General features: G+C 46.4%; 1 protein-coding gene across 1 annotated transcript in view; it reads right to left on the bottom strand.

Moving 5' to 3' along the window:
* Positions 1-12,713, bottom strand: part of FBLN2 (fibulin 2) — a 72,810-nt gene that overhangs the window by 1,294 nt on the left and 58,803 nt on the right. Inside the window, exons 7-12 of the mRNA XM_040407586.1 lie at positions 11,574-11,717; positions 9,563-9,691; positions 9,359-9,484; positions 9,153-9,269; positions 2,572-2,700; positions 1,871-1,994 (exon numbers count right to left, since the gene is read on the bottom strand). Of these exons, the coding sequence (XP_040263520.1) occupies positions 1,871-1,994; positions 2,572-2,700; positions 9,153-9,269; positions 9,359-9,484; positions 9,563-9,691; positions 11,574-11,717 (769 nt within the window). The remainder of the gene's footprint in view (positions 1-1,870; positions 1,995-2,571; positions 2,701-9,152; positions 9,270-9,358; positions 9,485-9,562; positions 9,692-11,573; positions 11,718-12,713) is intronic.

Raw genomic sequence — 12,713 nt, 5'->3', positions numbered from 1 at the left:
CATCCACCACTAGAGGGAGCTCAGGAGATTACTGCATACAGATATATACAGTCACCACTAAAGAGAGCTCAGGAGATTACTACATACAGATATATACAGCCACCACTAGAGGGAGCTCAGGAGATTACTAAATACAGATATATACAGCCATCACTAGAGGGAGCTCAGGAGATTACTACATACAGATATATACAGCCACCACTAGAGGGAGCTCAGGAGATTACTACATACAGATATATACAGCCACCACTAGAGGGAGCTCAGGAGATTACTACATACAGATATATACAGCCACCACTAGAGGGAGCCAGGAGATTACTGCATACAGATATATACAGTCACCACTAAAGAGAGCTCAGGAGATTACTACATACAGATATATACAGCCACCACTAGAGGGAGCTCAGGAGATTACTAAATACAGATATATACAGCCATCACTAGAGGGAGCTCAGGAGATTACTACATACAGATATATACAGCCACCACTAGAGGGAGCTCAGGAGATTACTACATACAGATATATACAGCCACCACTAGAGGGAGCTCAGGAGATTACTACATACAGATATATACAGCCACCACTAGAGGGAGCTCAGGAGATTACTACATACAGATATATACAGCCACCACTAGAGGGAGCCAGGAGATTACTACATACAGATATATACAGCCACCACTAGTGTCAAGGCTGAGGATGGGGGAAACCCTCAGCCGTGCGATGCCAGATGATGTTATGGCTGCTCGGCCATGAAGACAGGATTAAGGAGCAGGTCACCTCCTAAACGCATCCCTAACCAGACCCTGACTCCTAGCTACATGAGCCGACCTTGATGGTAGGAGGGCTCATGCTCCGGAACCTTGAAGTCCCTGCTAGCCCTCAAGATGGCCCTAAACTAGGAGCTGAGTAAGACAACCCACTCCTCCTAGACACGGAGGAGCAGGAGTCTCCATGGCCAAGCTGCTGGAAAAAGGGGAAACATAAACAGCTCTATGGATATGGCAGGTGAACAAAGAGTTCCACCTACCTGCCACAGCCTTGCTGACTGGATCCCTGTGTAAGCAGGGTGCAGATCACAACGCATCCCCCACACAGGGACCCAGATCCATAGCTGCACAAAATCACATGGAAACATCAAACAGACATCACACATAACTAGAAATAAACTTAATGTGACATTATGGTTATGACCACAGGGGTGGCTCTTACTGGCAGGTAGTAAACACAGGAGGCTGCTACAGCGAAGCATGGCTGAAGCAACCTGCAGACCTGGAAAAGCAGTGAGGCTTTATAGGCCAAGAAGCCACACCCCACAGTCGGACACACCCAGTGAGACACACACACACTGGGAAGGGAGTTAACCCTTCCAGCACCAAAGAAGGGAAACACACACTAAAAAGGAAAAGTGTCCAAACAACACATACACTGTGGCTGTTGCCGCAGGCAACGACATGGGTGGCACTCATGTCCAGGGAGTCAGCCCGAAGGCCGGGACACTGCCACCACATGTACAACAACGACCAAACGTTGCCACGGGCAACCACAGTGAGGGGAAGATGTACGTGCACACCACACATAACACAGAGTGTACACAGACATACATACACACACACCTAACAGAAAGATAGCTAGGTGCAACCGCACGCACAACATAGCAAGCTGCAACAATACAGCTCAGAATGCTATGCTGCCACATACATACTGTTGCCAGCGGCAACCACAGGTGAGGCAAATACCACAGCCCTCACCTGTGATTGACAATCAAACTAAACCGCATGCGGTTGAGGAGTCACGGTCATAGCCATGGCCGTGACAACTAGAGGGAGCTCAGGCGTATACAGAAGAATACTTTTAGTGTTTAAAACATACATATTGGAGACTCTCCGGTAGTTTTCGGGGCATTCGAAGGACAGACACTTGTGACTCCCCTGGATGTTATAACATTCCTCTGACGATGTGCAGTTGTGGGTCCCGATTTCACACTCGTCAATGTCTGACCAAGGAAAAGAAAGTGAAATAAGGATAAGTATTAGCTGATGGAGATTAATGGGGCGGAGACTTTGTATTTAGATCTAACAAGCTTTTACAAGCAGAAAAACTAATCTGAGTTACAAATCCACTTGGAGCTCAAGAAAAACTATCGTAGTACCAATTAACCCTATTATGACTATAGCTACGAAATGCTTTCTATAAGTAGTTAGGGTGGGTTCGCACTAGCGTTATATCATTCCGATATAGGTTCAGTTTATAACGCAATGGCCAGACGGAATGCAAAACGGCAACCAGACGGATCCGTTAGGTTTGCCCATAGACTTCTATTAGGACGAAGGAAAACGGAATGCCTCTTAAATACTTCTGTTTTGTATTCCATTTGGCCATTCAGTTATAAACTGAACCTATATCGGAATGATATAATGCTAGTGTTTTCATTTAATTACAACATTTTGTAGAATTTTGATTGACCTGCATTACATGTCAGCAGCCACTAGATGGCGATACAATCTATGCAATTCCTTTTGGGAGATTAACAAAGCTGTGAAAGGGATAAACTCATTACTGTTATTTTTCACCTTTGCACGTTAGCCCATTGACGGACATTGTGTACCCGTGCTCTGGGCACGCACACTGGTAACTTCCTGGGGTGTTGACACAAGCAAAAGTGCACAAAGATCCGATACTCTGGCGACATTCATCAATATCTAGAAGAGTAAGAAAATCATTAACATTGTGCAGGATCATTGGTCTTAATGCTTTATTATACAGTACATCAATAACAGTACCATACAGTGCACCAATAACAGTACCATACAGTGCACCAATAACAGTGCCATACAGTGCACCAATAACAGTGCCATACAGTGCACCAATAACAGTGCCATACAGGGCACCAATAACTGTGCCATACAGTGCACCAATAACTGTGCCATACAGTGCACCAATAACAGTGCCATACAGTGCACCAATAACAGTGCCATACAGGGCACCAATAACTGTGCCATACAGTGCACCAATAACAGTGCCATACAGTGCACCAATAACAGTGCCATACAGGGCACCAATAACAGTGCCATACAGTGCACCAATAACAGTACCATACAGTGCACCAATAACAGTGCCATACAGTGCACCAATAACAGTGCCATACAGTGCACCAATAACAGTGCCATACAGGGCACCAATAACTGTGCCATACAGTGCACCAATAACTGTGCCATACAGTGCACCAATAACAGTGCCATACAGTGCACCAATAACAGTGCCATACAGGGCACCAATAACTGTGCCATACAGTGCACCAATAACAGTGCCATACAGTGCACCAATAACAGTGCCATACAGGGCACCAATAACAGTGCCATACAGTGCACCAATAACAGTGCCATACAGTGCACCAATAACAGTACCATACAGTGCACCAATAACAGTGCCATACAGGGCACCAATAACAGTGCCATACAGTGCACCAATAACAGTGCCATACAGTGCACCAATAACTGTGCCATACAGGGCACCAATAACTGTGCCATACAGGGCACCAATAACTGTGCCATACAGTGCACCAATAACAGTGCCATACAGTGCACCAATAACAGTACCATACAGGGCACCAATAACAGTGCCATACAGTGCACCAATAACTGTGCCATACAGTGCACCAATAACAGTGCCATACAGGGCACCAATAACAGTGCCATACAGGGCACCAATAACAGTGCCATACAGTGCACCAATAACAATGCCATACAGTGCACCAATAACAGTGCCATACAGGGCACCAATAACAGTACCATACAGGGCACCAATAACAGTGCCATACAGGGCACCAATAACAGTGCCATACAGTGCACCAATAACAGTGCCATACAGGGCACCAATAACAGTGCCATACAGTGCACCAATAACAATGCCATACAGTGCACCAATAACAGTGCCATACAGGGCACCAATAACAGTACCATACAGGGCACCAATAACAGTGCCATACAGGGCACCAATAACAGTGCCATACAGGGCACCAATAACTGTGCCATACAGTGCACCAATAACAGTGCCATACAGGGCACAAATAACAATGCCATACAGTGCACCAATAACAGTACCATACAGGGCACCAATAACAGTGCCATACAGTGCACCAATAACTGTGCCATACAGGGCACCAATAACTGTGCCATACAGTGCACCAATAACAGTACCATACAGTGCACCAATAACAGTACCATACAGTGCACCAATAACAATGCCATACAGTGCACCAATAACAGTACCATACAGGGCACCAATAACAGTGCCATACAGTGCACCAATAACTGTGCCATACAGTGCACCAATAACAGTGCCATACAGGGCACCAATAACAGTGCCATACAGTGCACCAATAACAGTGCCATACAGTGCACCAATAACAGTGCCATACAGGGCACCAATAACAGTACCATACAGTGCACCAATAACAGTGCCATGCAGGGCACCAATAACAGTACCATACAGGGCACCAATAACAGTGCCATACAGTGCACCAATAACAGTGCCATACAGGGCACCAATAACAGTACCATACAGGGCACCAATAACAGTACCATACAGTGCACCAATAACAATGCCATACAGTGCACCAATAACAGTACCATACAGGGCACCAATAACAGTGCCATACAGGGCACCAATAACTGTGCCATACAGGGCACCAATAACAGTGCCATACAGTGTACAAATAACAGTACCATACAGTGCACCAATAACTGTGCCATACAGTGCACCAATAACAGTGCCATACAGGGCACCAATAACAGTACCATACAGGGCACCAATAACAGTGCCATACAGTGCACCAATAACAGTGCCATACAGTGCACCAATACCAGTGCCATACAGGGCACCAATAACAGTGCCATACAGTGCACCAATAACAGTACCATACAGGGCACCAATAACAGTGCCATACAGTGCACCAATAACAGTGCCATACAGGGCACCAATAACAGTGCCATACAGTGCACCAATAACAGTGCTATACAGGGCACCAATAACAGTGCCATACAGGGCACCAATAACAGTGCCATACAGTGCACCAATAACAGTGCCATACAGTGCACCAATAACAGTGCCATACAGTGCACCAATAACTGTGCCATACAGGGCACCAATAACAGTGCCATACAGGGCACCAATAACAATGCCATACAGGGCACCAATAACAGTGCCATACAGGGCACCAATAACAATGCCATACAGTGCACCAATAACAGTGCCATACAGGGCACCAATAACAGTGCCATACAGGGCACCAATAACAGTGCCATACAGGGCACCAATAACAGTGCCATACAGGGCACCAATAACAATGCCATACAGGGCACCAATAACAGTGCCATACAGGGCACCAATAACAATGCCATACAGGGCACCAATAACAGTGCCATACAGGGCACCAATAACAGTACCATACAGGGCACCAATAACAGTGCCATACAGGGCACCAATAACAGTGCCATACAGGGCACCAATAACAATGCCATACAGGGCACCAATAACAGTGCCATACAGGGCACCAATAACAATGCCATACAGGGCACCAATAACAGTGCCATACAGGGCACCAATAACAGTACCATACAGGGCACCAATAACAGTGCCATACAGGGCACCAATAACAGTACCATACAGGGCACCAATAAAAGTGCCATACAGTGCACCAATAACAGTGCCATACAGGGCACCAATAACAGTGCCATGCAGGGCACCAATAACAGTGCCATACAGGGCACCAATAACAGTGCCATACAGTGCACCAATAACTGTGCCATACAGTGCACCAATAACTGTGCCATACAGGGCACCAATAACAGTGCCATACAGTGCACCAATAACAGTGCCATACAGGGCACCAATAACAGTGCCATACAGTGCACCAATAACAGTGCCATACAGGGCACCAATAACAGTACCATACAGTGCACCAATAACAGTGCCATACAGTGCACCAATAACAGTGCCATACAGTGCACCAATAACTGTGCCATACAGGGCACCAATAACTGTGCCATACAGGGCACCAATAACTGTGCCATACAGTGCACCAATAACAGTGCCATACAGTGCACCAATAACAGTACCATACAGGGCACCAATAACAGTGCCATACAGTGCACCAATAACAGTGCTATACAGGGCACCAATAACAGTGCCATACAGGGCACCAATAACAGTGCCATACAGTGCACCAATAACTGTGCCATACAGTGCACCAATAACAGTGCTATACAGGGCACCAATAACAGTGCCATACAGGGCACCAATAACAGTGCCATACAGGGCACCAATAACAGTGCCATACAGGGCACCAATAACAGTGCCATACAGTGCACCAATAACAATGCCATACAGTGCACCAATAACAGTGCCATACAGGGCACCAATAACAGTACCATACAGGGCACCAATAACAGTGCCATACAGGGCACCAATAACTGTGCCATACAGTGCACCAATAACAGTGCCATACAGGGCACAAATAACAATGCCATACAGTGCACCAATAACAGTACCATACAGGGCACCAATAACAGTGCCATACAGTGCACCAATAACTGTGCCATACAGGGCACCAATAACTGTGCCATACAGTGCACCAATAACAGTACCATACAGTGCACCAATAACAGTACCATACAGTGCACCAATAACAGTGCCATACAGTGCACCAATAACAGTGCCATACAGGGCACCAATAACAGTGCCATACAGGGCACCAATAACAGTGCCATACAGTGCACCAATAACAGTACCATACAGGGCACCAATAACAGTGCCATACAGTGCACCAATAACAGTACCATACAGGGCACCAATAACAGTGCCATACAGTGCACCAATAACAGTGCCATACAGGGCACCAATAACAGTGCCATACAGTGCACCAATAACAGTGCCATACAGTGCACCAATAACAGTGCCATACAGGGCACCAATAACAGTGCCATGCAGGGCACCAATAACAGTACCATACAGGGCACCAATAACAGTGCCATACAGTGCACCAATAACAGTGCCATACAGTGCACCAATAACAGTGCCATGCAGGGCACCAATAACAGTACCATACAGGGCACCAATAACAGTGCCATACAGTGCACCAATAACAGTGCCATACAGGGCACCAATAACAGTACCATACAGGGCACCAATAACAGTACCATACAGTGCACCAATAACAATGCCATACAGTGCACCAATAACAGTACCATACAGGGCACCAATAACAGTGCCATACAGTGCACCAATAACTGTGCCATACAGGGCACCAATAACAGTGCCATACAGTGTACAAATAACAGTACCATACAGTGCACCAATAACTGTGCCATACAGTGCACCAATAACAGTGCCATACAGGGCACCAATAACAGTACCATACAGGGCACCAATAACAGTGCCATACAGTGCACCAATAACAGTGCCATACAGTGCACCAATACCAGTGCCATACAGGGCACCAATAACAGTGCCATACAGGGCACCAATAACAGTGCCATACAGTGCACCAATAACAGTACCATACAGGGCACCAATAACAGTGCCATACAGTGCACCAATAACAGTGCTATACAGGGCACCAATAACAGTGCCATACAGTGCACCAATAACAGTGCTATACAGGGCACCAATAACAGTGCCATACAGGGCACCAATAACAGTGCCATACAGTGCACCAATAACAGTGCCATACAGTGCACCAATAACAGTGCCATACAGTGCACCAATAACTGTGCCATACAGGGCACCAATAACAGTGCCATACAGTGCACCAATAACTGTGCCATACAGGGCACCAATAACAGTGCCATACAGGGCACCAATAACAATGCCATACAGGGCACCAATAACAGTGCCATACAGGGCACCAATAACAATGCCATACAGTGCACCAATAACAGTACCATACAGGGCACCAATAACAGTGCCATACAGGGCACCAATAAAAGTGCCATACAGTGCACCAATAACAGTGCCATACAGGGCACCAATAACAGTGCCATGCAGGGCACCAATAACAGTGCCATACAGGGCACCAATAACAGTGCCATACAGGGCACCAATAACAGTGCCATACAGGGCACCAATAACAGTGCCATACAGGGCACCAATAACAGTGCCATACAGTGCACCAATAACTGTGCCATACAGGGCACCAATAACAGTACCATACAGGGCACCAATAACAGTGCCATACAGGGCACCAATAACAGTACCATACAGGGCACCAATAACAGTGCCATACAGGGCACCAATAACAGTGCCATGCAGGGCACCAATAACAGTGCCATACAGGGCACCAATAACAGTGCCATACAGTGCACCAATAACAGTACCATACAGGGCACTAATAACAGTGCCATGCAGTGCACCAAGAACAGTGCCATACAGGGAACCAATAACAGTGCCATACAGGGCACCAATAACAGTGCCATACAGTGCACCAATAACAGTGCCATACAGGGCACCAATAACAGGGCACCAATAACAGTGCCATACAGTGCACCAATAACAGTACCATACAGTGCACCAATAACAGTACCATACAGTGCACCAATAACAGTGCCATACAGGGCACCAATAACAGTACCATACAGTGCACCAATAACAGTGCCATACAGTGCACCAATAACAGTACCATACAGTGCACCAATAACTGTGCCATACAGGGCACCAATAACAGTACCATACAGGGCACCAATAACAGTACCATACAGGGCACCAATAACAGTACCATACAGGGCACCAATAACAGTACCATACAGGGCACCAATAACAGTGCCATACAGGGCACCAATAACAGTGCCATACAGTGCACCAATAACAGTGCCATACAGGGCACCAATAACAGTGCCATACAGTGCACCAATAACAGTACCATACAGGGCACCAATAACAGTGCCATACAGGGCACCAATAACAGTACCATACAGGGCACCAATAACAGTGCCATACAGTGCACCAATACCAGTGCCATACAGGGCACCAATAACAGTACCATACAGTGCACCAATAACTGCCATACAGGGCACCAATAACAGTACCATACAGGGCACCAATAACAGTGCCATACAGGGCACAAACAATAGATCCATAGGGTGCTGCACTCTGTTACCTTCGCAGGAGGTGCCGTCATCGCCCAGCTTGTATCCCTCCTTGCAGAAACACTGGTAGGAGCCGTACATGTTGGTGCACTCCTGGTTACACGGGTTCTGCTCACACTCATTAACATCTGTGTAGAAATAATCATCGGTCACATGATCTGATTATAATAGAGGTGAACGATCCGTTACCAGTGTTGGTTCTCATGTAAAGATTTACCTTCACAGTGTTTCCCATCCTGCGCCAGTCTGAAGCCAGCGAAGCACGAGCAGCGGAAGGAGCCCACCGTATTGTCACACGTATGGTGACACATTCTCCCTGGATGCACCCAGCACTCATTGACGTCTGTAAGAACAGGAGACGCTGTAGCCGCATGTAACGCAGTTTATAAGAATTCGATAGAATATTCGGTAGGTCACGTACCCAGACATCGCCTCCTGAATGTGTCGAAGCGATACCCGGCCTTACAGTCGCAGCGATACGACCCGGGGAGATTGTAACAGGTCTGTTCACTGGAGCAGTTGTGCGCCCCCCCGGCACATTCATCAATGTCTGCAAAGAAGGAGCACGTCAGGAGCCAGCGACAAACACATCCAGACATGCCAATGACGGTACTCAGGGGGCGTCCAGAGAATCACTGTCCAGTCACCGGACCCCCAGGAGATCTACACTGCACCGACACACTGTAACAAACTATCAGGACAGAAGAGAGATTTGCACTGCTTTCTTTAGCTCACAAGATTATCTAGATACAAATGTAACAAACTCTCAGCTGTGAGAACTATGAGATCTGGATGGGTTTTCAGCCTCTGGATGTAAACTAGAATGTTTCCATTCACTGACAACAAGAGTTTGTTGTTGCTTTTAACAGAGTTCATTTCTGTGTTTGCAGATTTGTTACAGGCGTATGTTTCTGCTGCACGGCCACTAGGGGGAGCAAGCAGATGGATTCACATACTGAGGGGTCAGTCCCATTTTTTTTCAGGTCCATATGCAGAAACATTTATTTCAATGGGGCTTGGAAAAAACGGAAATGACTCTGTGCATGTGATCCGGCTGCCTGATCCCGCTCATATGCATGTGCTACGGGTCGGACAAAAAAACCTTTGAATGCAATGGTTTATGCCGGAAAACGGACGGATCACTGCCGGACCTCACTGCAGTCAATGGTGAAGTAGAGGATCTGACAACGCCTGCGAGATCCGGCAGGCTGCTCTGTGCCGGCAGATCTCCTAAGGCCTCTTTCAGACGGGCGAGATTTCCACGCGGGTGCAATGCGTGAGGTGAACGCATTGCACCCGCACCGAATCCGGACCCATTCATTTCTATGGGGCTGTGCACATGAGCGGTGATTTTCACGCATCACTTGTGCGTTGCGTGTAAATCGCAGCATGCTCTACTTTGTGTGTTTTTCACGCAACGCAGGCCCCATAGAAGTGAATGGGGCTGCGTGAAAATCGCAAGCAAGTGCGGATGCGGTGCGATTTTCACGCACGGTTGCTAGGAGACCATCGGGATGGAGACCCGATCATTATTAAACCATGTTATAAGGGAAAATAATAGCATTCTGAATACAGACTGCATAGTACAATAGCGCTGGAGGGGTTAAAAAAAATTATAATAATAATTTAACTCACCTTAATCCACTTGTTCGTGAAGCCGGCTTCTCTTCTGTCTTCTTTGCTGTGCAGGAGGAAAAGGACCTGTGGTGACATCACTGCGCTCATCACATGGTCCGCCACATGATCCATCACCGTGGTAAAAGACCTTGTGATGAGCGCAGTGATGTCATCAAAGATCCTATTCCTCACAGAAGAAGACAGAAGAGATGCCGGCTGCGCGAACAAGAGGATTAAGGTGAGTTAAATTATTTTTTATTTTTTTAACCCCTCCAGCGCTATTGTACTATGCAGTCTGTATTCAGAATGCTATTATTTTCCCTAATAACCATGTTATAAGGGGAAATAATACAATCTACACAGCATCTAACCCAGACCTGAACTTCTGTGAAGAAGTCCGGGTTCGGGTCTGGATACCAAACATGACGATTTTTTTGACGTGCGTGCAAAACGCATTAAAATGTTTTGCACTCGCGCGGAAAAATCGGGCATTTTCCCGCGACGCACCCACATCTTATCCAGGCCAAAAACATGACGCCCGTATGAAAGAGGCCTAACAGACGAGAACGAGTCCTTATTGAGTGTGATGGGTCCTCTTTTTGCATCCATAGACGTTGTCAAATTGGATTCCTTACACTTCAGATTATAAAACGTGGCCCTATCTCTTTAAAATGAAGTCCTGCACAAACAATGGTGTATAGGTGCTATAGGGCATGGGTGCACATGGAACGTGGTTATAGATGGTAAGTTAGAGTTGAGGGGCCCCTGGTAAAGCTTTTGCCCTGGGGCCCATATACACGTCTAAACCTCCTCACCGATGCATGTCGTTCCGTTCTCATTGGACTTGTACCCGCGGTTGCAGTTCAGGTGTTTGCGCTGGCACACGTACGATCCCAGGGTGTTTATACAGTGGAAGCCTTGCTTGCAGGGGCCCGGGCTGGACGAACACTCATTAATATCTGGAGGAAGATGATTAGTCAGCAATCATGACCCACCTAGACAGGAGGGGGACACAGCAAAGTCCAGATGGGGCCCGACCTTTCATCGGGAGCCCTCAATTTCTTACCCCAACTAATATCTGGCTGCCCACCATCTGCTATTACTGACTGGAAGGATGAGATAGAACAAGAGGTCATTTGTTACAATGTATCAGTGTATATAGCCCTCTGTTACAATGTATCAGTGTATATAGCCCTCTGTCACAATGTAACAGAGGGCTATATACACTGATCCATTGTAACAGAGGGCTATACACACGGATACATTGTAACAGAGGGCTATACACACTGATACATTGTGACAGAGGGCTATATACACTGATACATTGTTACAGAGGGCTATATACACTGATACATTGTAACAGAGGGCTATATACACTGATACATTGTTACAGAGGGCTATATACACTGATACATTGTAACAGAGGACTATATACACTGATACATTGTAACAGAGGACTATATACACTGATACATTGTAACAGAGGACTATATACACTGATACATTGTAACAGAGGGCTATATACACTGATACATTGTAACAGAGGGCTATATACACTGATACATTGTGACAGAGGGCTATATACACTGATACATTGTAACAGAGGACTATATACACTGATACATTGTGACAGAGGGCTATATACACTGATACATTGTAACAGAGGGCTATATACACTGATACATTGTAACAGAGAGCTATATACACTGATACATTGTAACAGAGGACTATATACACTGATACATTGTGACAGAGGGCTATATACACTGATACATTGTAACAGAGGGCTATACATACGGATACATTGTGACAGAGGGCTATACACACGGATACATTGTGACAGAGGCCTATATACACTGGCTCAGTGGTTAGCACTGGTGTCTTGCAGTTCTTGAGTCCTGGGTTTGAATCGGACCAGGGACATCTGCGTGGAGTTTATATGTTCTCCCCATGTT

The sequence above is a fragment of the Bufo bufo genome, chromosome 9 (genome assembly GCF_905171765.1).
Source record: "Bufo bufo chromosome 9, aBufBuf1.1, whole genome shotgun sequence".
Lineage (NCBI taxonomy): Eukaryota > Metazoa > Chordata > Amphibia > Anura > Bufonidae > Bufo > Bufo bufo.
This window is presented reverse-complemented; position numbering and strand designations above follow the sequence as displayed.